Here is a 26,952-nt window from a genome sequence, read left to right as displayed (position 1 = left end):
GGCGGAGGAGGGGGAGGAGCTTCAGGAGGCGGCCTCGCGGCCTGCTCGGACCTGCCAGACCGGTGGCCGCATGGCTTCGGCCTCCGCTGCGGCGCTATCGGGCCGGGGGGCCCAGAACCTGCTGCAGTTCCTGCGGCTGGTAGGGCAGCTCAAGGTGAAGGGGCTCCGGGCCGGGCAGGGCCGTTTGGGGCCGGGCGGGCGGCGCGCGGGGAGAGGCCGGGGTGGCCGCGGGGGCCCTGGAGCTCCTGCTCGCCGCGGGCCGGGGCCTTCACCCTCCCTCCGCCCTCCCGCCTCGCAGGGTTGGGCCCAGAAACTGCCCTGGGAGCGGGGGCGCGTCCGGACGGCGGGCGGAGGAGGCGCGGCCGGGCTGCCAGGCCCAGCCCAGGCCCGGCGGAGTCTGAACCGCGAGAGCCCCGTGTGGGGAGGCAGGCCTGGTGCTCGGCCGGGGACCGGCCCGGGCAGCCACTCGAGCGGTTCCTGGCCAAGCGCCGGCGCGCGGATGTTCGGGACCCTCCCTGCTGGCCCGAGGCCGCCCAGAGTACAGGCGGGGCTCACGACCGCTCAGCTGCGCGGTTAAGCGTGGCCCTCCGAGCAGCAGGTGGGAAGAGCGGAACTGCCCCTCAGTCCCGCAGATTTGAAGCGGGGTGCCTTCAATCTCTTAGCTCCTTCTAGAGATAAAAATACTTTTGTTTTTAACAGAATATTTTCTGTAGTACATACTGGAGTTGTATCCTGTGCGTCCTCCCCACTCCATAATTTCGGCAGAATTTCTACAAGTTAAAGGCAGATTATGTTTCCTGCCACCATTGCTACTGTTTATATACAGTCCTTTTAAAATGTGGACTTTTGGGGAGAAAATGCAGTCTCACAAGAGCACATCCTGATCTGAACAAAAGGAAGAATTATGACAGGTGGTAGCAGGAACGATTAGAAATGCCTTACTCCTCTCTGCTCCAGAATTTGGAAGTCTGTCACTTGTTCAAGTTGAAAGCTTTCACCACAAGAGTTTCTAGCGTGTGGAATGGTATTGTCTGAAGGCAGAAAGTCCCAACTCTTGTCGTTAGGAAAAACACAGTAATTTACAGCTTTATTTTTCTGTCCAAAGGACTTGTAGAAGTTCCTTAATTTACACATTAGTAACACAGAGTAATTTGACTATTGGAATTTTGCATGGTATGCTTGTGAATTATTTCTCCCTCTCTCTCTCTCTTTCTCATTCTCTGACCTCCCTGGTTTATTTGAGGTTAGTTGAGAAATTTTTACTACTTTCTGAAACATGACCCTGCTTCTATACCCTATTCCCTGGACTTGTCTCGAAGAGCATAACAGATAGTTTAAATATTTATTTTTATAAACTTCTTTCTTTCCTTCATTTTCATTAGAGAGTCCCAAGGACTGGCTGGGTATACAGAAATGTTCAGAGTCCAGAGAGCGTATCAGATCACATGTACAGAATGGCAATTATGGCTCTGGTGACCAAGGATGAGCATCTTAACAAAGACCGGTAAGCTGATGTGAACATTGATGCTTGTTAAGATCTCTGGTCTGTGCATATGCACCACTTCCCTTGACTGAGGCCTGTGTCTAATTCTTGCAGGTTAGTTTATCTGTCAAGAGATAAACCATACCGATTCAGGATGTAGGAAGGGGAATTATGGGTGCTGATTGCTTCAATTGTAAACTGCATTCTGGGTTTTCTCTGGCAAGTGATAGAGCCTGCCTTGGTCTCAAGAAAACAAGTGTGATATTAGGATTTCCAGGGCTGGAGAGTGCATGTGGCATGTCTAAAATTCTATTATTGTATTAGTACACCATGTGCTTTAATTTAGCCCCTTTCATAAATACTAGCACCTGTTTGTGAGGTGACTTTTTAGAGAGGTAATGTGCAGGATGTAGCTAAGAAAGGGATATCTTGTCCTTCAATCAGTCAGCAAGTGTTTTAAAATGCTTTTTGAACACAGGACAAAGTTTCGTAGCTAAGACAGTAAAATAAGTCTCCCATGAGTTACACGGGTCCCAACTGGCTTCTATAAAAGGAACAAAATAAGTTATGCTAAAAAATTAGCAAGGTTGGGGCTCCTGGCTGGCTCAGTTGGCAGAGCATGTGACTCTTGATCTTGGGGTCATGAGTTTGAGCCCCACATCGGGTGTAGGGATTACTTTAAAAATAAATAAATACAAAGTTTAAGAAAAAACTAGCAAGTTATTCTAACAGACGAGATCATGTGTTCTTGGGGAAGTGGAAGAAGTGGAATTTGAGGTGAGCTCTGAAGAGTTGATGAGGTAGAGGAGTAGATGGCACAGTGTGCAGAGAGAACAGCTTAGCAACCAAGGCCCTGATGGTAGGAACGTAAAGGTGTATTTTGGAAACAATAAGTAAATCAATGTGTAGCAAAGGTCCGTTAGAGAGCGTTCATTAGCCCTGTTATTCTGTCGATGGTGTGGAAGTGACATTTTCTGGCAAAAAGCACAAGATGAACATGGTGTCGAATAGAGATAAACCTAAGTGTAGTCTGAGATTTGAACTGGATGACAGAGAGAGACTGTGGATGGGACACCCCTGAGGAGGTTGTTAGGCCTTGTGCCACCTTGGAGATAGTGGGTACGTGAAACAGATGGCCCTCTGGGGCGTTTATATTATGATCTGCCTTCATTATTTTGACAGTGATTATCTTCATCACTGATCATTATCAGGAACATAAATTATCAAATTTAGTTTTTAGACCAACCTTATGATGTATTATTATCCTTTTGTGCAGATAATAAAATGAAGGCTGACAGAATTGAGCATTTAAAGAAATTAAGTAATTTGGCAAAGGTCACACAGCTAATAAATGATTGCTGGATTTGAACCTAGATCTGTCCAACTCCACCATTTCTTTATAAAGCAACTCATTTTGACATCTAACTAGTATACTAGGGGATGATTGTTTCTGAATTTTGTATCAGTAAGTAAATACTGTAACCAGATCATCTCCTCTTGGCGTTGTATTCTGAAGTTATCAACCTTTTAAAGTGAAATTTGAAAAACCAGCCATTTAAAAAAAAAATCCATGTTAACTGTTTCCTCTGCAATCATGTATTATTATGTTGAATATTAGCTAGCAGTTTTGAATCAGAACTGTTGTGGGCTGGTAGAATATAATTACCTTAGAAAATACTGCATTAAAATGCCCTGTGAGGGTGGAGAAAAAAAAAATATGCAACTTCAAAGTAGTATAGAGAAGGAACTTGTAGTGAATCTAATTTTGTGTAATTATTCACCATTTTTTGCCTGGTCAGATGTATTCGTCTAACCCTGGTTCACGATATGGCAGAATGCATCGTTGGGGACATAGCACCAGCAGATAACATCCCCAAAGAAGAAAAACATTGGCGAGAAGAGGTCAGTGTTGACTGTTGACTCCACAAGAGACTACCAGAGAAACCTGTTGCTGAAGCAAAGCTAAGTTTATTAGACCTGTTGCAGTAAGGGAGAGTACCTGGGCAGAGTTTTAGTAGTGTCTCAGGAAAGGGAAGTCAGGAGAGAATATTTATCGAGTTTTAGGGCCGGGGCTGGAGGATGCTTAGATGGATCTTAACGAGATGGGCAGCTAGTTAGATTGCACAAGGTTTAGGGCAAAACAGCCTTGGATTGGTAGGACTGGTGTGGCAAAGTCTTAAATTCTTGAGGAGTAAGCTGTTAGTGTTTACTCTGGTTTGGGTGGTTTACAGTCTTCTCTTCCAGAAGCAAGGATTCCGTGGAATAAGCAGTGCATTGGTTTTTGGTTGTTCTCAACCTTGTTTAACACAAGATCAGAAAAGTATGCCTATTCCCAGCCTTGTTTAACACAGAGACAGGAAACTGTTGGTTTCTGTTCTCATTAGTATGTGGACATAGATGGTATGGCTTTCATTAGAACAATGGAAGTAGCTAGATCTTGAAGGAATTCTCCATACTGGTTAAGCTCTTTGGAGAAAAGCTCTATAAATCCCAAATATAATCAATATTATAGTAATTTGTGAATTTTCCATTAGTATTTTAATTTATTGGTCAGAAGTGAAGAAAAATACTTGGCAATAGTAAGAAATGAACAGCAATAAAATATTAAATCTGTGTTAATTTGGACTCTAAATCCAAAGTCCAGGACCAAAGAAGGACACATATTTGAGGCAGAGGTTGGAAAATCCAGGATTTTTTTTTTTTTTTTTTTTTTATTGAACAGCTGTTTCTCCATTCAGGGATTATTGCAAGCTACTTTTATTACAGGAGTTTGGTCATAAATTTCTAAGTGGATGGATCCTCATCAACACGGTTTAACAGAGTAGGTGGGCCTGAATATCTGTTCTCAGAGCTGAGGGAGACTGGAGTTCAGTAGCCAACAGTATTTTTATCCCTCCAGAAACAAGAAGATCCACAAGGAATCCTAGTTTAGGAGTTCTAACATTATGGGAACAAGGAAAATCACATAAGGAATGTTTTCTTCCTGCCAAAATACAGATCCAGAATACAGGCTCAGCATCATGACAGCTTGTGAAAAAGGGAGGAAACTGAGGAGATGTCTCTCTGTAGGAGTCTAGACTGTTGGGAATAAAGAATTCCTAGATCGATTGGCAGAATTTATAGAAAAAGAAACCAATTAGTTCAAGAGACAGAGTCGCAGAGAGGAATGAACCCTGAACCAGATCATGTTGAGTAATGACATAAAGGAGAGGGGATAGGGAAAAATCTCCCTAATTATGCAGCTCATTTCAGGATGATAAATTTGGACTTTGTGGAGGAGAAATGGTATATTGAAGTACCAGAGGGTCATCAGAGACTATAAAGTGACACAGAACAAGGAGAAAAGACAAACTGTCCCCATGAAGGTACATAATGAATTTGAGGCTTCCTCCACAGAGGAGCAAACCAGAGCCTTTTGGAAGAAAAAAAGACCCATCAGAGGCTCTCTAGCCACTGAAGATGAGAGAAAACGTGCTACTGTTTTGACACGAGTGAGGCCTGGCTGGTGACACCTTGTGGAGGGGCCTGGTGGAGATGTGAACCGTCAGTGCCGCTGCCTTTCTGGACGTCCTGTCCTGGCAATGATGAGAATTTTTCTGGTTTCCTTGTACTTCCTGGCTGCTGCCACTCCAGTGTTCTCCAGGGGACTCAGTGCCATAATCAGAAGGGACAGGGGAAGCATCTTGAAGAACCACAAGTTCTTGGACAAGAAACCAAAGGCTTGGAAGAGTGCTGATATTCCATTACCTCTTCCTGCTGCTGGTTAGGATTTGGGAACAGAGAGAAAGATCTGGAAGGTGAACAATTCTTTATGCAGATGGTGTTTATGAACAAGATTTAGATGTCTGAACCATGCATTAAGATAATTAAATGAGGGTTTCTTGGCTCAAGGTGGAATGCACTTAATGAGAAGCAGGCAGCGTTATTTGCCTAGAGGCTAGCCAACTGCATCAGGAAGGCTTAAACTGAAATAGGAGGGAGGGAACATATTTGATAAACTTGGAAGGCTGATTGCTTTGAGGGAGAGTAGGTATTAAGATGAAAAGGAAAATGAGGGCATGGAAGAGAAAATTTAGGGCCAAAAGCAATATGTGTTGTCTGATCCCCTTCCTAAACAAGATAAAACAGACTTTATTTCATAACCCCAGTTGGTGAATGATGCCTAGTAAGGATCATCGGGAACTGGTGGGATGGAAATTGAGGCTGGAATACAGCAATAGCAGGTTATATTCTTTTGCAAAGAGAAAACATTAAGTTAGAAGGCAGAATCATGGTATGTATGTATCTTCTAGGGTTAAAGTTGCTAAAAGTTGCTTGAGAATGAGGACGTTCAAAGGGGAAGAACCAAACTTTATGATGGAAATGAACATGGCAAAATAGTGAAACTGAAAAGTAGTGAACGTTTTATAGAGTGCTCATTATGTGCCAGATACTTGAAGCTTTACATATATTACCTACTTAATTGTCACAACGATTAAGGTGGATGCCGTTATTAACCCCCATTTTACAGAGGAGAAACCTGAAGGACAAAGAGGTTAATAATCTTTAACCTCAGGGTTCCACAGTCAGTGATGGGCGAGTTAAGTGTCAAACCCCGTTCAAACCCCAGTGAACTTTTGTACTGTTCAGCCTTACCAGTGATGTGTGAAGATGCGTAATGCTTTCTAGGTATGGTCACAAAACTGACCTAAGACATTTGCTAGAAGCTTATTCGGCTCAGGACTTTAGGCAAATTCTTTTGGCATGCTTTACTCACAGGAAGAAGCATGTCAAGTTAGGACAAATATCACTCTGGGGGCGCCTGGGTGGCTCAGTCAGTTAAGTGTCTGACTGGCTCAGGTCATGATCTCACAGCTTGTGAGTTCGAGCCCTGCATCGGGCTCTGTGCTGACAGCTCAGAGCCTGGAGCCTGCTTCAGATTTTGTGACTCCGTCTCTCTCTGCCCCTTCTCTGCTCGCGCTCTGTCTCTCTCTCTCAAAAATAAATAAACATTAAAAAAAAAAAAGGAGGAAAATTATCACTCTAAATCTGTGTGTGAACAAGGCAAAACTCAGTATAGAAGTGGGAGCGGCAGAGCTCACCACCGAGAGGGTAAGTCTGGCCTTTGGAGCCATGTACCCTTTGAGTTTAGCAAAGTTGGTTTTGGAGGGTTCATTTAAAAAGTTAGGCACGATTCTTTGGCATATGTTGCCGAACAAGGAATATTGACCACCTAAAAGGTCTCAAAATGCAGATTTTGATTGTGTAATAACATGATATCAATGAGTTTTAGATACAGAAAATCTTTGTTCAATTTCAAGAAGAGAGCAACAACATATTTGTTATCTGTTTTGTTTTTTAAAGGACAGGGTGATTTTAATCAACTGGAAGTTTATTGGATTTGACCTCCAAAAAGCTGATTCAGTCTCAGGCTACCTTTATAGAAATACAGCATCCAGCATGATGGAGGCAATGGCCCCATTCTCTCCCACCTTGGTCAGACCACACCTCATTCACTATGTTCGGTGCTGGGTACGTCACCATAAAGGGAATATATTAATCCAAGAGTTTAGATATTTATATACCTGTAAATACATATTACTCAGTTCATTCTTTTCAAACAAAGGCAGTGGACAAACGTGTGTTTTTGGAATAGTGTAGAGAAAGGCGATCTATTTGTAAAGGCGCCTTTAATTTTTGAAAATGCAAAGATTTTTCAGGCATTTTCTGCAGTTTATGAAAAAGAAACAAGTGAGGATGCAGATACACAATACCCTAAATTTGATACCACTGAGGGTGCTATGACGCTACGGGCCATTCAAGATGGTGATGTTACTTACGAGAGCACACTGTTGACACTGGCACATGCCGTTCGCTCTGCCAGTGGTTGTGTTCTGTAACATTTTCCTCCCATTTTTATTTTCAATGCTTTTTCCCAGCTCACTATTCGATTTTATATGGGGCCTTTGCCACTTGGCCAAGGACCCTCACCTCCGGTTAGAAAAACTGAAGCGAATTAAGAAGTGTAGGATGAGGAGGGATCTGAAGCCATTTGAGAGTAAGTTGCAGACCTCATTCCCCCCAAGATGTGATATTTTAAAAAAATTTTTTTTTATTTTTTAGAGAGAGAGAGAGCGTGAGTGGGGGAGAGGGGCAAAGGGAGAGAGCAAGAGAGATCATCTTAAAGTGGGTGTCATGCTCAGCCTGGAGCCCAACAGAGGGCTTGATCCCACGATCCTGGGATCATGACCTGAGCCCAGATCAAGAGTCGGCTGCCCAACTGACTGAGCCACCCAGGTGTCCCAAGACATGATGTTTTAGGAAGACACTGGAGCAACACAGAAATGAAAGAGGAAGGAACGAGGGTGGCTCCGGGGACTTCAGAGAGTAGTGCCTTCTCTCTCCTACCCTCTGCTGGACAGACCATGCAGATGTCCCTCAAATGGCTGGTTTGGGTTACATGGCCTTCCCTTGGACCGGTCACTGTGGCCGCAGTGATTCTGGCCCAGCTGGGTCACTGCCCACGTATTCAATGCTGTGTTTGCGAGGGGTGAGGTGAGGCCTGGTGGAGGACCTGCAGGGATAGCTTCCAACTTGGTACAAGAAGGTATTTTCTGTCAGTGCTGCCTAAAGCCCATTTGGGCAGCCTCTGGAGGAGCTAGAGTCCCAGCCCTGGACATTATGAAGGGAGGGCAAGAAGTGATTGGTGATGCTGTCGAATGGCTCAGATACTACACGGGTGGTATGGCTGATTATGCTTTAATATCCCTTTCTTTCATCCTGTGCGTATGACCCCACAAAATACTATCCTGTAGTTTCCTTTATGTTAATGACAATAACTGCCCATGTGTGTAGTGCTTTATGTTATGCAATAAAAATATTAACAGTGGGAAATGAATATAATAATACACAGGAAATTTCTTTGAGCTTTGTTATTCAGCGTTACTTTCCTGTTCTTGTTCTCAGGTTAGTTTTGAACTCCAGGATGCTTATGATTGAAATCACAAGATGTGATTCATCCACAAAATGTAAAACCTTGGCCTTGCTTCTGATATCTCTGTAATCATCTCACACCTTCCTTATTGTCTTTTTTTTTTTTTTTTTTTTTTTTTTGGTGTCTGGTGTGCTTCAGGCCACAAAATAAGTGCTTGCTGAACCCCATATGAATAAGTACCCATGTTTCTTTAAAGTATACAACTGCCCTCCTTGTAATCTATAAATATTGTCCAACATTTGGCTGTCCTTTGGGGAGTTGTTTGTAAGAGTTTGAGCCCACTATTTGGCTTTTGTAGTTGAATTGTTAATTAGATAAATGTGATCATGAGTAAAATAACAGTTTGATATTTCAGGAAGCTATGAAGCAGCTAACACAGCTCCTCCCAGAAGATCTCAGGAAGGAACTTTATGGGCTTTGGGAAGTAAGTATATGTGATGAGTTGCTTTTTATTTACTGTGATTGAGTTTATATGGATCTTCAATGTTGTAGTTGCCTTAGATTATCTTAACAAGCTGTCTCTAACTTATTATTTTCTCGTTTGTGTCTGTTTCTCACCTCCTGCTTGCTGCAGGGGTTTCTCATGGCTAATAGAAATTTTTCTTCCCTCCAGTCTCCCCATTTCCCTTGACACCATGATGCCTGGTGCAGATTTTGACTCATCCCCTGGATTTCCTCTTGCGCTGCTCTCACCCCCACCCTGCCAGCCTGCACTCGCCCAGCCTTCTGGTCCTTGAAAAGAATGTGGGCCCTCACCACCTCCTGCCTCTGACCTTGGGCTTCTTCCCCTCCCTGAGCCTGTTGCCCACCTGTGAAACCTTGAAGGGCTGTTAAGGGCTGAGTGAGGTCAAAGTGAAGTGGTGCCATGATGCCCGGCACAGAACAGGGGCCCTGTAGGTGCTCACTGCCTTCCCGGTGCTTGATGGCAAGGTGGGAGGCAGAATGGCTGGCGGCATAGGGCAGGAAGAGTGGAAAGAGCAAAGAAAGCCCACGCTCTCCTGTTGCTCCCCCCACGGTGCTGGTTTTCATTTGTGAAGAGAAAACAACAGCAGACAAATCCTTGCCTACTGCAGTTTCTCACTTCCCTGCAGTCCGTACTGGCCCTTCTTTGCGTGAGCCCTGAGACGCCCCCTCCACAGCCCCCCTCCCCTCTCCCACTGTCAGAGAACGATCTTCCCCCTTTCACAACCACAGCCCCTCCCCCCCCCCCCCCCCCCCCCTTGCTCTCCCTGGAGCCTCAGAGCTGGCAGACTTCCCTTCCCACTGCCTAGCGTGCTGGGTCAGGTCTTTCCTTGACTTGGGAAGACTAGGGGTCAGGTTGGGAAGTGACCAGGTTGAACCCTGACTAGATGTTTCTCCTATAAATGCCATTTTCCTCAGTGGTCAGATTCTGTAGTATGATGTCATTTCTGTGGGTTAGCTGAATTGGGGTGAAACGAGCATCCTTCCTTTGTGAGGCAGTACACTATGATGCAGAGAGCAAGGCTTGCCTCCAGAGACCTGGATTTGAGTCCCACCTCCCTTGGGTGAGTTACTTGGTTCTAGTTGGCCTATTTCTCCTAGAACGTGAGAGTAATACAGCTCCACAGGCCCTAAATCCTCAGTTAGGAAATCTACAAAGTTCAGAGAGCCCGTTTTTAAAAAACCTGACCTAACTTCACCTCATACGGCAAAATTTACCTGAATCAACATGAGCCTGTTTAGAGTCCCCACTCATTCCCCTTGATGTGAAAATTAATATGCTTTGATGTAGGAATATTCATCTGTTTAGCAGCTGAGTCTGCCCTGGACCCCACTAGAGGTTTTCTGTAATGGGTACTATATATACCATATTGTTTTCTAAGTTAAAAATATGCTGAAAACTGAAACAGTTTTGTCCTCGGGATTGAAGGTGAAAGATTGTGGCTGTTAATGCCTACCTTGCCAAATAATTGTGAAAATTCAATCTGGCAAAATATGCATAGTATGTAGCCGGAGCCTGGCTCCGGTGGTATCTGTCACTAGGTGTAACAGGGTTTCTTTAGGAAAAAGAGTCCCTTATGCCAAAGTAGGTCCTTTCAAGTGAACTTCTGGAACACTGTGAATTGAGGAATAATGGAATAGAGTTCATTATAGAAAGAGATTTCATACATAGAAAGAGAAAAAAGGGGCCCCTGAGCTTATGAAACTAATCTCAAGTATTGTTTTTACAAAGGAAAGACTCCTTTAATTTAAAACTTTTCTACTTCTAAAATCGTTGTTGCACTATATGCTAACTAATTTGGATGTAAATTAAAAAACAAAAACAAAAAACAAACAACAACAAAAAAACCCAAAAAACTTTTCATAAGAATTGGTACCCTTGTGTCTCCTAGTTATTATAAACACAGTGGCAGTATCTGTTAAATTATTTTCTCAGTTAGCCATCAGCTACTGGCTAAAAAAAGCTTACAGCAAAATTTACTTAACAAAAATTACTTTACATTTACTGGAAATTTTCCTTTTATTTAAGTAGGTTCCAAATGAAAACATCACAATAAAGACTTTGGGTTTGGAAAAATATAAAATACAGAGCATAAAGGACTCGATAACCCCTAAATAGGTGACAGTTTTATGATCTCATGAAAGTCAGTGGTTGAATCAATTAAGCTTGTTAAAGAAGGTCCCAGGACAGGTACACAGTGGCCACCTTGGAATGTGACAGTCCTTCTTTAGAATTGTTGGAGCTGTGCCAGCAGACAGCTTAAAAGAAGAGAACATGGGATTCGGTTACTTTGTTGGTGACACTGTGGGATATTGATGGATGTGGAGGAGGAACATTTGCACTTTCTTACTTTCTGACATGAACCCCATCTTTGCATGCTATGAAAGGGTTGGGCTCGTTTTTCTGTTAAGAGCCCGAGGGGGAAAAAATGAGGACCATATAAATAGGCAGCAGCAAATTTTTCAGACAGAATTGTAGAAATGTATTTATAGAGAATATTATTCATGGCTCTTAAACTTTCCTTAACCAATTCATACACCCCTATGAATGAAGTAGCTGCTTCAGGTCAAGAGAGGCCCCTGAGGTACAGGCTGGGCATACATGTTTAAGTCTCAGTGCTTATTCTCTGTGCAAGGGGGTGAGTGTGTATTTATGTGCTGATGCTGGGGGGCACAGATACATTTAAGTTTATTTAAATATCATGAAAACAAAGCAGGAAAATGTACCTCTCTAGTATCTAGTATTATTCTTTAAAGAGAGTTTTAGACATTAGAATTGTTCCTAATTTCTTTGACTATTTCTCCCTGTGTCTATTAAAGCCTGTATTTCAGGAACTAGAGTATCACTGTCCTTCCGTACACAACACATGTTTCTTCACAGCTCACAGGATCTTATGACAAAAAAACCTAGTTCTAGGTGGTACATCAGAAGAAGATATTCCTCTCCCCTCTTCTCTTTCTGATATGGATTGAATTGTGTCCCACTAAAATTCAGAGGTATCTCCAAATAAGACGTTATTTGGAGATACGATTTTTTTTTCTCCTCCATTCAGTAGTTTATTCTCAGTGCCTAGTAAAATATAAAATAGATGGTGGGCAATGAATATTTGAATATTTGTTGAATGAATTGATAGGACTTTTTATTGTCAGTGTGAAGGAGGTCTTTTTTTTTTTATAATTGTATTTCAGATTTTTATTGTTCATGTCAAAATATAATTATATCATTTCAGGTGTTCTTCAAAGAGGAAGTGATTACTGGAGGATTTTTTTTTTTTTCCTTGAGATAGGATTTAAAAAGTGTTTTGGGAGATGGGATTTTTATAGATGTAATCAAATTATTATGGGGCTATTCAGGTGGGTCCTCATGCAATATGACTGTTATCCTTATACAAAGGGGAACTTGGACACAAAGATGCATATTGGGGAAGTGCTATGTGAACATGAGAGAGGCCATCTATAAGCCCAGGAGAAGGGCCTGGAGTGGATTCTTCCTCACAGCCCTCCGAAGGAACCAGTCCTGCCAACAGCTAGCTTTCCAACTTCTAGCTCCAGAGTTATGAGCCATAAATTTCTGTTACCTAAGCCCCAGTTTGTGGTTCTTTTTATAGCAGCCCTAGAAAACTAATTCATTCCTTCTCTCTCTCTTTTTCTCTCTTTCTCTGTATCTCTCTGTGGTTTTCCTCTTTCTGAGACCTTTGGTACTATGTAGTGGCTACTTTACCATATTCTTACGTATTTTAAAATTATTTCTGGATCCCATCTCTATAACTCTTTACTGTACATGTTAGAATTTTGTAAATTTAAAACTGGAAGAAAATCCATGCCCAACTCCTTTATTTTACGCATAAGAACACGGGGCTGAGGAGCAGTATGTTGCCCAGGGTCTCTTAGCTAGTGGGTGACAAAGCCTGCCTCCTAGTTCAGCATTGTCTTTAGGTTATGATGCAGCACAGGGGTTGATTGAACAAGCATTTATAGTTCTGTTGTATTTAGGACACCATGTCAGTTACTTACGAGTAGTAAGATACTCTTTTAGTGTCCTAGGGCTGCTGTAACAAATTGCCGGAAATTTGGATGGCTTTAAACAACAGAAATGTATTGTTTCATGGTTCTGGAGGCTGGAAGTCCAAAATCAAGGTGTTGGCAGGGCTGTGCTCTGAAGGCTCCAGGGGAGGATCCTTTCTTGCCTCTGCCTGGCTTCTGATAGATGCTGCTTCTAGCTTTTGGCATCCCTTGCCTTACAGACACATCACTCCAATGTAGGCCTCAGTAGTCAGATGCTGTTCTCCCTGGGTCTGTATCTGTGCCCAAATTTCCCTCTTCTTGTAAGGACACCAGCCATTGGACTAGGGTCCATCCCAATCCAGTGTGACTTTATCTCAATTTGATTACATCTGCAATCTTCCAGATATTCCATTATTTGGAAATAAGGTCACATCCACAGGTTCCAGGTAGACTTGAATTTTTGGAAAACACTATGCAACCCATATACACTCTCATGTTAACTTAAGCATTTTTATAATTCATGTCCTGTGTTAGTACATGGATTTCGATATCCAATTTCCAGGGTTCAGATGCCCTGTTTACTAGCATTGTGATCTTGGGCAACTTATTGAACCTCTGTGTGCTTCAATATCCTTATTTATAAAATGGCAATAGCAGTAGAATGCCTATCTTATAGTGTTGTATGGCAATCAGATTAATTACTATATGTAAAGTGCTTGGAATATTACTTGGCACACGGTAAGCTCTATCTTTCTTCTGTCTCCATTCCATATGTTCTGATTTTGGTTTAAGAAGATACGGTCATTCTGTACCCAGGGAACTTAGAATAGTACAGTTACATAGAAAATGCCAGTTGAGGGGCACCTGGGTGGCCCAGTCTCTTAAGTGTCAGACTTCAGCTCAGGTCATGATCTCATGATTCATGGGTTTGAGCCCCTCATCGGGTTCTGTGCTGACAGCTCAGAGCCTGGATCCTGCTTCGGATTCTGTGTCTCCCTCTGTCTCTGCCTCTCTCTTTCTCTCAAAAATAAATTAAACATTTAAAAAAAAAATGTAATTAAAAAAAGAAAATGCCAGTTGATTGATTTCTGAAATGTTAATCATAGCTGCTCACCACTGTAAATAGCTATGAACCCAGAGGGTCACATCTATTTGATGCAGTTCAACATCCTTGATTATAATTTATCTTTGCCATAGAAGTGTGAAACCAAATATCAGTAAGTCAAGAGCAAACATTTTCATTTTTCTCAAAGCATCACCGAAAGATGTTCACCCCACCACCTGCCTTTCACTTTAAAGAAATATCCCCATGAATCCCAAGGCATAGCAGGAGCTGCCCCTCATGCAGTTGCTATTGCCGGAAGTCCAATCAGTTGGAGACACGGTGGGTTAATGGGTACCCTTTAAAAAGTCTCCCTACAAAGGATACTTTGTAGTTCAGGTGCAGTATTTTATTGGGAAGTTTGATGCAGAGCAACATGAGTGTGCTGGGTCCCAGAGGGAGAGTCACAGAAAGTAGGGAGTGAGAGGTGCAAGAGAGAGACTTCATGTAACTCTTCAGTCGGGGCCGACCCCTCCCCAAGGAAGAGGGAGGAGACTTGTGGCCTCGTCCCCTTTCGTCCCCTTCTCTTCCCTTTCACGACCTGGACTTGTATCTCTTTGCAGCTTGAACTCCTTCTTGAACTTCTTCTGTTGCTCCACAGAACCCCAGTCTGAGTCATTTCAGTCAACTTGTCTTCCCGAGTGCTACCTGGAGGCTGCAGAGTGCTGATGCAGGGACCCTCCCACCCCCCTGCCTTGGGGACCGGGATCACTCACGACCCATCTAGGTCTCCAGGCTCTGCTGAGCCTCTGGGCTGCAGGACTCCTCATTGGCAACAGACAGTCTCTCTGTCTCTGGCCCCACATCAGCTGTCCATCCCTCTCTTTGCTCACCTGCTTTGCACTTCTCTCCCAACTTTATAGCAAGTAATCTTCCCTCCTTCACCGAGAACATAGAAGTTTCCAGATGGGAACTTTTTCAGGTTTTTGTAAGCCTTGTAAATAATGTTTACACATCATATTTTGAAATAAACTTCCTAGATACTACATCTCTCTACTTCCCTTCACCACCAAATGGGTCGGACATAGTCCCCACTCCCTGCCTCTGCCTCCCCACAGCCCACCAGTGTGACTCAGCCCCACCATGCGCTGCTCTTGCAGCGACCACAGATTGCCTCTGTGTGACTCTGTCTGGCAAGTCCTGCTCTGCCCAGGTGCCACCTGACACTTTGGCTGCATAGAAGATGTTGCCTCTCGTCCCTCAGGTCTGCGACATGGCTCCCTCCTGATTTTCTTTGTACCTTTCTGGCTCTTTCTGAGTTTCTTCAAGTGTTCCTCTTCTTCAGCCGACTTTGTCAGAGCCGATGTTGTCTTCCCAGGGCTGTGTCCTTGGCCTGTCCTTTCTGAACACTCCTCCAAGGCTTCAGTGGTCACATTCTGATTATTCCATATGTCCTGAAAATCTTCCTTCGAGGCTCCAAACATACAAATCCAACAGCCTATTGGAGCTCCACTTAAGTATCCTGTTCAGCAGGTTCACAGCATCCTCCTTTTCTTCAGCCATTTTTGTTACTTTAAAAACTATTGTATTGAAAAACAAAACAGAAAAAAATTCAAAAACCTTTGTATAGCATGAGTTCCTGGAGGGATGACATCCTGGTAACTACCACCTACATCAAGATTTGGAACATGACCATTTCACCACAAGAAGCCCCTTCCTAGGCCCTGACCAAAGCCAGCCCCTCCCTTCCTCCAAAAGAACCCACTGTCCTGATTTTCAGTGATCACCGAATTTCTTTATGGTTTTTTCACCAAAGTGCTCATCCTTAGACATTTTAGCTTAATCTTGCGCATTTTTTTAAGGCTTAATATGTCTTTTAAATCTCCTTTAATCTATAGTTTGTCACTGGACCCCACCCCATCTCTTTCTTTTTCTTGCAAGTTATCTGTTGAAGAATTCAGACCATGTGGCTTACAGAGTTTTCCATAGTTTTGCCATGGGTTTTGCCAGTTGCACACTCATGATACAGTTCATGTTCCTCTGTTCTCCTGTTTTCTGCAGAGTGGCAGCTGGATCCAGAGGCTGGATCAGACTTACGTTGGATCTTTTTGGCAAAACTGTAGGTGGTGTTGGATTCTTTCATCATGAGGCACATGATGTCTGGGTTTTCTTTTTCTTTTTCTTCTTCTTCAAAATTCTATTTAAATTCTAGTCTGTTAACAGATAGTGTAATAGTGGTTTCAGGAGTAGAATTTAGTGATTCATTGCTTACCTATAACACCCAGTGCTTATCATCACAAGTGCCCCCCTTAAGTCACCCATCTAGCCCTTCCTCCATCCTTTTTCTTGATGCTTCTATCCCTTAATCCCTTTGGGTTGCAGAATCGTAAGACACTATTGTTTTTATTTTATTTTCATTTAGTAGTTGAAGTAATTATATTAGCAGAGGCTTCTTCCTTATCTGCTCTTTGGTTGCAGTTCACAAAGGAAAGGGGGGTTAACACTTGACTTTGGTTGTTTCCTTGATGGCAGGAATGGCAGGATATTGTAGCCTCACTTATCTCGAACACGCTTCAGTTAGACCTCCTTCCTGTTTTTTGTTTGTTTGGTTGGTTTTGTTAAACGGGTTATGTTGTTTCAAGACCACAATATGTGCACTAGGGCGCTTCCTGCTACTGAGTTGATTATGGTTTTCATGTTTTTAATGGACAGGGCTAGGATATATATGTGTGTGTGCCTCCTGAGTTCATGGTGATGTTTTCAATTCAGATACAGTACTGTACGGTTTTCACGTAACCTCTTATGCTGTCTTAACCTCTTCTATATTATACTTTCTTCCATACAAGGAACCCTGATTATACAGGCTTTATCCTTCTCTACACATGTACGTGTCTCAGAATAACAATTGTATGTCCCACCATCGTCAATTCCGATTATTAAAAACAGTTTAAAAAATTGTTTTGCCTATGCTGTTTTTATTTTCCCTTTATTTTTTTATAGTTGAATTCCATCTAGACTGTCAGAACATTTAACCATTACATGCTGTCTCTCACACCTCATTTAATCTTAGTTCTAGGATGCCTGTGTGGCTCAGTCCGTTAAGTGTCTGACTCTTGATCTCAGCTCAGGTCTTGATCTCAGGGTCCTGAGTCTGAGCCCCATGTTAGGCTCCATGAGCAGTATGGAACCTACTTAAAAAAAAAAAAGTTCTATGAGTCCCTGTTGATGCTCACCACCAGTCCTTATGTCAATTTCTCCTGGTCATTTTGTGTGTCTGAAACTTGTTCTCTTGTAAGTTCTCCAACAAGGACTCACAGGAGCAATATTCTCTAAATCTTGCCTGTTTTTAATTGTTCCTCTGTGTTCTTTACTCTGGAAGGTCCGTTTTGCTTGATATAAAAATCCCATGGTTCCCAGTTTCTTTCCTTGAATATCTTAAATACATTCCTCCATTCTCTTTGGTCGTAAAGCATTGTTGTTAGATAATAATTTTATTTCCCTTATGTGTCAGATGCTCCTTTTGCATAGGTGTACAAATGATTTTTTTAAATATATATGGTAATTTCATTAGAATGTGCTTTGGTATTGGTCCTTCTGGGCCAATATCCTTAGCTATTTAGTATGGGCTTTTAATTTCAAGAAAGTTTTTTTGAATATAGTTTTTCTTTTACTTTAGTTTGCTTCCCCCCCCCCCAAGACTCCTACATATCTGTCTGTTGATTCTTCTTCAACTCAGTATTTGTCACCTTCTCTCTCAGATCCTTTACATCATGTTCATTTCTTTTTGACTTTTAAGCCTAACTTCCTTTGCAATTTCTGTTTCTCTTAAGGCATTATTTATCGTGTTAAAATATCCCAGTGTTCCTGTTTGCTGCTTAGCCTTCACTGAGAAAATGACTTTTTCTTTCATCTCTAATTTTTTAATGTGGTTCTTTCATGTCTTACCATTTTCTTAGCATCCTTTAATTATTTTTGAAGTAGTTTCTTACAGATTTGGTCCTTTAAAAAAATGAAGAATGTCTTTCTGAGGTGAATTTTCTGTAGAGATGTCATTTTGCTCCTTGCTCTCTGTATCTTCTGGTAGCCTTGTAGGGGATTTGATCTCTGTGTTTTTTACATTGCTCATTTTGATATGCACTTCATTTTCCTTAACTTTTGGAAGGAAACTTGGTCCAGATAACTTTTTTTTTTGACTTCACAGAACTTCCTCTTCTGTTTCGGTTTGTGTTTTAATGGGATGTTAAAATGTTCGGTGGCTTATGTTCAGATATTCCCTGGCTTTGTGCTCTTTCCCCACTTTTATCTGGACTTTTTCTTTGCTTCGTCTTGTTATCTTACCCAACTCAATTGTATTATTTTTTTAAGTTTATTTATTTTAAGGGGGGGTGGGGCGCAGAGAGAATCCCCAACAGGCTCTGCACTGGCCACACAGAGCCCGATGTGGGGCTCGAACCCAGGAACCGTGAGATTATTACCTGAGCCAAAATCATGAGTCAGAGGCTTAACTGACTGAGCCACTCAGGCGCCCCATTTTACCTCACTCGGTTTTAATTCCACCCCAGCAGCTTCTGTTTATGTGGGATCCTGTCCTGGAGGAGCCCCAGGAGGTCAGACTGGTGAATCCACCTTGGCTGGGATTGTGTCAGGTGCTGTTGGAGCACACATCTTGACTGTCCTGAGCTTCTCCAGTTCTCAGGTGCATCAGATGCCCTGTTGCTCCTGCTGATTGAAAGTGGGGCTTATGGGGCTCCTGGGTGGCTCAGTCAGTTAAGCGTCCGACTTCGGCTCAGGTCATGATCTCACGGTCCATGAGTTCGAGCCCTGCGTCGGGCTCTGTGCTGACAGCTCAGAGCCCGGAGCCTGTTTCAGATTCTGTGTCTCCCTCTGTCTCTGACCCTCCCCCCCGTTCATGCTCTGTCTTTCTCTGTCTCAAAAATAAATAAACGTTAAAAAATGTAAAAAGAAAGTGGGGCTTATGGCCGGGGGCGGTTTGTCTGTTCCCACTTATGTATATTTTGTGATACATGGTAATGCTGTGTACCTTAGTTTTTTTATAAATGTTGCTCATTAGGTTTCGGTTTTGCTGTTTCTTTGTTCTGTCAGTCTTTTGGGTCTGTTTCTTCTCTTTTGCTCCCTCTTGAGTTACGCATGCCAGGAACTAGGAAGTCATTCTCAGCTCTGTCTTTTGTTCACATTCATATTTTGGTTCCCTTCTTCATCCTTAGCATTTCTCAAATTTGCACTCTTGTCCCATCTTCGTTGCCATGAGATTAAGCCAGACCAGATTCTCCAAACTTCTCTGCTGGTACTACAGTCTCAGAGCCTGATTTCTCTGCTTCCCATCTAGCCATTTTCCACACCGAAGGGAGAATGAATGATCTTTCTAAAACGCAAATCTGATCGTGACCCTTCTGGCCTGAAATCTCTCGGTGATGTCCAGTAGCTGCAGCGTAAGCCGAAACCACTTCTCACAACCACAAGGCCTTTTGGGAGTTGGCCCTCCTCCTCTTTCAGCGTCTTCTCTCCCTTCCTCCTGCAATTAATTCTGCATTCTGTCGTGAGAAACTACTTGCAGTACGTTCCCAAAGATGCCTTGTCTTACTTCTAGAGCTTTGTGGCCACACTGTTCTTACCCTGCCTCCTTGTTGGAAAGTGAAATTGAAGAATGTCTGTACCATTATTTTTTGACCAAAAAAAGTCAACAATTTACATTTTTAAGAGAAATGGAATTTCACCAGAATTTGTTATACAGTATGTGGTATTTCCTAGTGGTCTCGAAATCTTTTTCTTCTCACTTTCAATAGAGAAAAATCCTGGACTGCTATATTTTGAGTATATTCCATTTCTTTTTCATTAAATAATGAACTTGAATTTGTTAAATCTATATATATTATATTTTATAATATTTTATAATTACTTACAATTATATTTATATATAATTGTAAATGTGAATCAGCATTAAGTAAAAGGAGTTACTTTTAAGTGCTTTTGAATTAAAACAAAATGTATTTGGTCTCATATTAAAACGGTTTTTCCGTGTACAATTTTCAGCTCTATCAAAATCCAAATAGCTGCCTTTATAAGAATAAGGCATCTGATAGAAACTGAGAAACCTTAAGTGATTCACATCACATCACCCTGCCAAGAAGGCATGACAGGTTCATTATCCAGACACATCTGGGGTGGAGTTACAAATGAGAACTTTGCAGGGAAATCAGTTGGGAACACTTTGGTCTTAATAGAAGAACGATTCTATACAGTATTAATTAGGACTTGTGTGGCATGTGTCATGCTATAAGAGGCAGCCCTCCTGTAGCTTTTTGGTTCAGTTTTGCAGTAAGGAGGGAGACAGACCCAAGGGAGGAAGATAGAAAAAAAAAAACAAAAACAAAAACAAAACCCTGCTCCCCATCCGCTGCCTTCACCACCTCCTTGTCACCAATACCACACACACACCATTGCATGAAGAACTCCCAGACCCTGATTGTATCCTCAGGAGTTATAACCCAGGGGGACTCGATTGAATCCTCCCTGTATGGATAGCAAGGACAGAGATTTCCACTGGAAAGGGACAGCGAAAATTAAACGAGAAAGCCAGAAATTCACTTAAAAAGGAAAACGAAGGGGCGCCTGGGTGGCTTGGTCGGTTAAGCGTCCGACTTTGGCTCAGGTCATGATCTCACGGTCCGTGAGTTCGAGCCCCGCATCAGGCTCTGTGCTGACAGCTCAGAGCCTGGAGCCTGTTTCAGATTCTGTGTCTCCCTGTCTCTCTGCTCCTCCCCTGTTCATGCTCTGTCTCTCTCTGTCTCAAAAATAAATAAATGTTAAAAAAAAATTAATAAAAAAAAAGGAAAAGGAAGCTGTCTTTTAAATGGGCAGGGAAATCATTTGAGAAACGTGAGACGAAATATTAGCTTGAAGTTAAAAAGACCTCCAGCACTCGGGTGGGTTAAAGAGTAACAATCTTGACATGCAGACAGGGTACCAGACAGGAAGAGAAATGCTTGGAGCGTCGACGTGAACGAATGGGCCTCCTGAGGCCTCCGGTGCAATGCATGGACTGGCACACACACCCTTCTCGAAAGCAGTGCTGATGGTGAGCCGTGAAATTACAGCCGAAGCCTCTCTGGGAAGGGTTTGTACGTGGTTGAGAAGGGCGGCCAGTACACAGTGTGCTTTTACATGTGGCTCTGATGTCAGTACCAGAGTCTGAATTTTCCTGGAGGACCCTGTCCTGCGGCTCTCATCATGCTGCTTTAATTGTCCGTTCACTTAGGAGTATGAGACCCAGTCTAGTGCAGAAGCCAAATTTGTGAAGCAGCTGGACCAGTGTGAGATGATTCTTCAGGCATCCGAGTATGAAGACCTTGAGAACACACCGGGGAGGCTGCAGGACTTCTATGATTCCACAGCAGGTACTCGGTGCTCTTTTCAGTAAACACCATTTTAGTTTGGCTTTTACCCCTCGCGTAGTGACTGACATGATGTTAGCGAAATCTGCTGTTGTTACCTTCTTCTGACACTTTCAGCTGGGGCACGTAAATAGGAAAGGGTGGGATTCATGGTGAGAGGTGGTCTGTTGTGGGAGAGCATTGGCGCCTTGGATCTGAGCACCAAGCCAGGTTCACGTCCACACCTGCCTGTGTGCCTCCCCCCCCCCACCCCGCCTGCCCCGGGCAGTGTCCTGGCTTTTCTGTGTCCTCCCAGAAAAATGGGAAGCACAGAACTGACCCTGCTTGAGTCATAGGTGGGTTTTGAGATTCAAGAGAGAAAATATATGTGAAAGTACATTGTAATCTGAAGGTCTTCATAGGAGTAAAGTCATATGAGATGAAGGTAGAAAAAGAGATGTAAAAATAGGAAACCCCAGACAGTTGAAGTCATCAGTGTCATTATAGTGCTCCATTGCACAGGCCGGGAGCTTGATTTGTTCTGGTTCTGCCACCTACAGTCCATGTAACCTCCAGGAAATTACTCAACGTAGCTCTGGGCCTTAGTTTCTGTATTTTTAAAATAAGGATAATTATAGAAGCGCCTGGCTGACTCAGTAGAGTGTGCAGCTCTTGATCTCCGAGTTGTGAGTTTGAGCCCCACGTTGGGTATAGAGATTACTTAAATCTTTAAAATCAACTTTATAGGGCTACTTGAAGACATGGCAGGTTAGTTCACGTGAAGTGCTTAGAATGATACCTGGCAAGAAGCCTTCACTATCTTCATTTTGATAACAGTGTTTAGTGAAGCTGCATACGCTATGGAGGTGCTGGCTGGTGTTCATGAGGTTGGTTCCTCTTTTCCAGCCGCACTCTCTCTGCCTCTCTCTCTGCCTCTCTCTGCTTGTTATTTCTGTATCATAGCCTCCTCACTCGGCCAGCCAGGCTCACTAGTTCATCCTGCAGGTCTCAACGTTTTCTTCCTTTGTAGACCTAGATACAATCGCATCTTCCTTTTTGAAACTTCTGTGGCTTTCCTCTTCCTAAAAAGTAAGATCTTAACACTTTGGAGTGGCCTAAAGAGCTCTGCAGTCTGAGGCCACTTACATCCCTGGTCTCCTTTCTGAATCCTCCCTGTCAACATGAGGTATTCCCTTCTTTTTGCTCAGTCTGCATTTGCCATAATGTGACCGTGTGATTTGCGTTTTCCTTAAGGATGTTTCTTACTGGGTCTTGTCCCAAAACCCCCAGTTGCTCAGCCTATCCCGTACTAAGCTGTGTGAGGGCCAAGACCAGGTTTGTCTCATCTATCTTTGATATAGACGGTGCTCGGAAATGTTTGACTTCAGCTAAATAGCATTGTAAACTAGGGATCAGCAAACTCTGGCTCATTGGCCAAGCTAGACTGGTGCTGGTTTGTATAAATAAATTTTATTGAAACAGCCACACTCATTCTCTATGTATTGTCTATACTGCTTTTACACCACAGTGGCAGAATTGAGTAGTCGGCAAGAAGCCACATAGTTCACAAAGCCTAAAGTATGTACTGTCTTACTCTTTATGGAAAAGGTTTGCCAACCCGTTGTGAGCAATGGTCGGTCTCCAAGATAGCCTGCGTCACCAATAACGTAACTCTAAAATACAAGTCATGTTTATGTGGTGCTTTGCATTTTCACACTATCATCTTCTATTTTGATACACTCACAATGAAAAGTAGAAAATGAAACATCAGACTACTAGTAGAATCAAAAAATGTGGGAACTGGAAGGGTCATCTCGTTTAAACTCCAGATTTCATTGAGGAAGAAATGAGGTGAGAAAGAGGGTGACGTGCCCGCAGCTGAGTTGAGATTAAAATTCACTTCACTTTCCACTCTGGTGCACTACGCTTAAAAAAGGTAAGAATTTTAAGTAATATAAGTGATGTAAGGAGTGGTTGCTTTTCTCAAAAATGCTTAAAGAAAACAACAGGCTCAGTTCGGGAGCAATGAAGATGTACATGGCAAACCTCATGAGGATTTTAAGTAAAGTGTACCCCGAATGTGGGGCTCAAATTCATGACCCCAAGATCAAGGGTCTCATGCTTACCAACTGAGCCAGCCGGGTGCCACTCCCCCCTTTATTAGGATTTTGAAGGGGACTTAAAGGCTTTAGTTTGATAACATTTACAATTTTATTTCTCTAATTCAGTCAATACTTAGGGCTCTCTTTTTCTCTTTTCTTTTTGAAAAGAGAGGAGCAGCATGAAGGCCATTGTGGCTCGTGGGGGTGGATGAGAGGAGAGGGTGGCAGGTGAGGCCCACCGAGCAGCCTAAGAGGTTGCCTTGTGCTCTGAGCAAGATGGGGACCCCTTCACGGAGGTGGATCGCGGGGCGAGTGGGATCTGTCTTGGGTTTTGAAAGGGGCACTTGGGCTGGAAGCAGGGAGACCAGCTGGTGGCTATTGCAGTATCCGAGTGAGAAATGATAGTGGTTTGAGCCAGGTTGGTAGCGATAGAAAAAGAAAGGAACGGCCAGATTCTGGATATATTCTGAATATAAAGGCCAACAGAATTTGTGTAGGGGTATTTATGAGAGAAATCCAAGGACTTTGGTCTAAGCAACTATAGAAGAATGGAGTTGCCACTAGATGGGGAAGGTGGGGAAAAGATAGGTTTCAAAGGAGAAAGTCAGGAGTCCCAGAAGCCACGGGAAGAAAATGCTTCAAGAGGGGTAGTGATCAGATTCAGCAACGTGTTGCTAATTGGTGTGTCCTAAGTAAGAGCCATTTTGGTGGAATTGCAGTAATAGTGTGACAGCGTGACCTTTACACAGTGGGGGCAGACGGTGGCCTGGAGGCAACGGGGAGCGTAGAGGGCAGACCCAGGCCCAGTGAAAAGAGCCATGTGAGAGAGAAAACATCCACCATGTGACAAGGCTGCAGGGAAAGCCATATCCTCAGGACAAGCCAGACATCAGGGCCAGAAAGTGAAGGGAACGTTCAGAGAAGAGGTTGATGATAGGGAATAAATGGAATCAAATTTGGACTGAACAGTAAACAACAAAGGCACTGGCAAGAAAAAAACAGGGAAGAAGTGATGGGTTTGATAATCCTGCACGCCAACCACCTTCAACTAAGAAAGCTTATAGGTAGGTTGCTGCCCAGGGCAGAAGTCTGGGAGGGTTGAGGAGCAGGGAAGACAGATCAGTGGGTTTTAGTGTAGTTGTGTACAAGAGACACATTTGCATCCTGGGACTGCCTAGACCTTCTGCTCTTCCTATTAGTCTTTTTATATGTATGTGCTTTGTGCCCGTGAGTTCCGGTTTCAGAATGGGCAGAGATTGTGTCCAGCTCTCTACCTGGTGAAGTTTTCCCTAGCTCTGCCTGATGAACAGTTCTTTGCCCGACTGTCCTCCCCAATGCTTGGTGGCATCCAGGGTGATGGAGGATAAGCTCCAAGTGGTCCTCTGTCCGGGACCTGGAGTTGTATTCTGTCTTGGAGTCGATCACAGAACCCAGGCCCTGACAAGCCTAGGATCAAGCTGGAGAAACTGATGTATCCTCTTGTCAACCTCTTTCCCGGTCTTCTTGCCTTACAGGAAAATTCAGTCACCCGGAGATAGTCCAACTTGTGTCTGAACTTGAGGCAGAAAGAAACGCTAACATAGCTGCCGCCACCAGTGAGCCCCGCTCCTGATGTGCTCTCTGGGTTGCTGCACTCCTGTGACAGACATTGTGTTTTTCCCTTTCATGGTGTTGTTTGGCCACTGTTGCTTTGTTGATTCCCCAGATGCAATTCTGTTTATTTTCCGTTGCCTGGACTCCAGTAAGAAACCTGATACAATCTGGATAATAAAAGGAGCTACAGAACAGGATGTGGTCCTGAAAATGCCATGGATGAAGCCTGAGGGTAGTGGGGGGAGTTTTTTAATGAACTAACTAAATAAATTTTTAAAACCTTAAACTTTGGACTATTTATTGGAGATTTTGAATCATTTTATTCTAAATTAATAACCTACAGCCCTGAAGGCCAGATTCATGCAATGATGGAAAATCAAGTTACGATTGCTTTTAAGAACAGATTCTTCAGCTGACTTAGTGGTGAGGATCCAAGAAAAGGAATGTATTATAATGCATTTATGAAATGCTGCTTTGTTCAGATGATCACTCCGTAGAGCCACATTGTTCATTTCACTGTGACCTGCCTTAGGCCCCTGATCATAGACTTGTAAACAGGCTAACAGGTTCTGCCTCTCCCCCTAATCCTTTTTGTCATTTGGGGATATAAATTCAGGCATACGGTTTCAAATGCCATCTTGTCTTCCTTTGTGTATTTTTCCCTGTCTGATTTATAAATATTCAGACCTTGATTATGAGAACATTTATCACCAGGTAAGAAATCTGTAATCAGAGGAATGTTACTGAGGGCACTGCACCTTATGTTGGGAACACATCAGACCAGGTTTCTTCCCCCGTTTCCTTTCATTGGACAAGTAACCTACCCTGCTTGCCTCTGAATGAGGCACAACCATGGAATGGTCAGGAAAAGAAGACCATCTGTGCAAACTTGCCCAGTATTTTGGCGTGAAGCAATGATGCCTGCCCCTTTAATTCAAACGTCAGTTTCCGTTTGACGAAGGCCCGTTACTGTGGCATGATGAGAGTATTCTAGGAAGCGTTTCTTTGGAAACTCTTGGCAGTATCCATGGATACCCAGTCTGCAGGAAGCAAAGTGCATGATCTCTTCAGAAGCAACACACGTGTACATATAACTGCTCCGTGTTGAAAAGAGCAACGCGGTTTGCTTCAAAATACTGATGCATCATAGCAACGGTATTTAAAAAGTGGTAAATGGTTGAAAATTCCAAGTCTGCTCGTTACTAGAGATATGGTTAGTAGGAAAACAGAACTCCATCTATCAGTATTTTGGAGTTTTTTCTCCTGGCATGAAAATATGCACATAAAATAATCACAGATAAAAGTTCAAATATTTATAACCAGAAGATTTTCTGTGGTCATGAAGTTTTACTTGTGATGTTTTTTGCCTGCTGCAATTTTCATAAATCCAGCCTGTATTGGGTCAGACTTAATACTGGTCACCTAATCATTATTTCAGTTTCCCATCTACCTACCAAGCTCACACTTGTCCTAAACCTTACTCGCTGGAGTAACGGGCTTAAAAAGAGAGCTATAAATATCATTTAATAAAGAACACAACGAAGGTCAATAGGAAGAGATAGCTATTGAATTCATCAGCCAACTCTACAAATATTTGGGCATCATTGCTTAATTTTTTTTTTTTTTTTTTCTCTTAGAAGATACCTGCTACTTGCCTGGAATCGATCTTCTGAATAACAGAACCTATAATTAAAATGTGGTACCAAAAAATTATTGTTGAGTTGAATTCAACAAAAGAGAATTTGTTACCTCCTTGTAATTAGGAAGAGAGACTACCCCACTCAAAAGGAGGACAGGGTGGAAAGGCAGGGCTGCAGGGGAAGACAGACAGGGCTCTTCTCAGCCTGGCTCTCCCTACCTAGATCCTGGGGCGTGGAGGCGTGGGTGAGGGGGCCCTTTTT

At 43.0% G+C, this 26,952-nt stretch overlaps 1 protein-coding gene across 2 annotated transcripts; it reads left to right on the top strand.

The window, feature by feature from the left end:
- HDDC2 (HD domain containing 2) lies at positions 1-25,337 on the top strand. Of its 2 annotated transcripts, none has more exons than XM_025925640.2 (6): positions 1-139; positions 1,383-1,504; positions 3,283-3,385; positions 8,812-8,880; positions 21,242-21,380; positions 24,973-25,337. In XM_025925640.2, the coding sequence occupies exons 1-6, from the start codon at positions 71-73 to the stop codon at positions 25,068-25,070; spliced, it is 600 nt and encodes a 199-aa protein (XP_025781425.1). In that variant the 5' UTR covers positions 1-70; the 3' UTR covers positions 25,071-25,337. The 2 variants fall into 2 exon arrangements, with proteins under 2 accessions (XP_025781425.1, XP_025781424.1); XM_025925639.2 differs by having other exon boundaries at positions 1-154.
- The last annotated feature ends 1,615 nt before the right edge of the window (positions 25,338-26,952 follow it).

This window comes from Puma concolor, chromosome B2, assembly GCF_028749965.1.
Source record: "Puma concolor isolate L17-30 chromosome B2, mPumCon1.1.hap2, whole genome shotgun sequence".
In the NCBI taxonomy this organism is placed as follows: domain Eukaryota; kingdom Metazoa; phylum Chordata; class Mammalia; order Carnivora; family Felidae; genus Puma; species Puma concolor.
The sequence above is the reverse complement of the archived record's forward strand: the minus strand, read 5'-3'. Positions and strand labels throughout refer to the sequence as shown.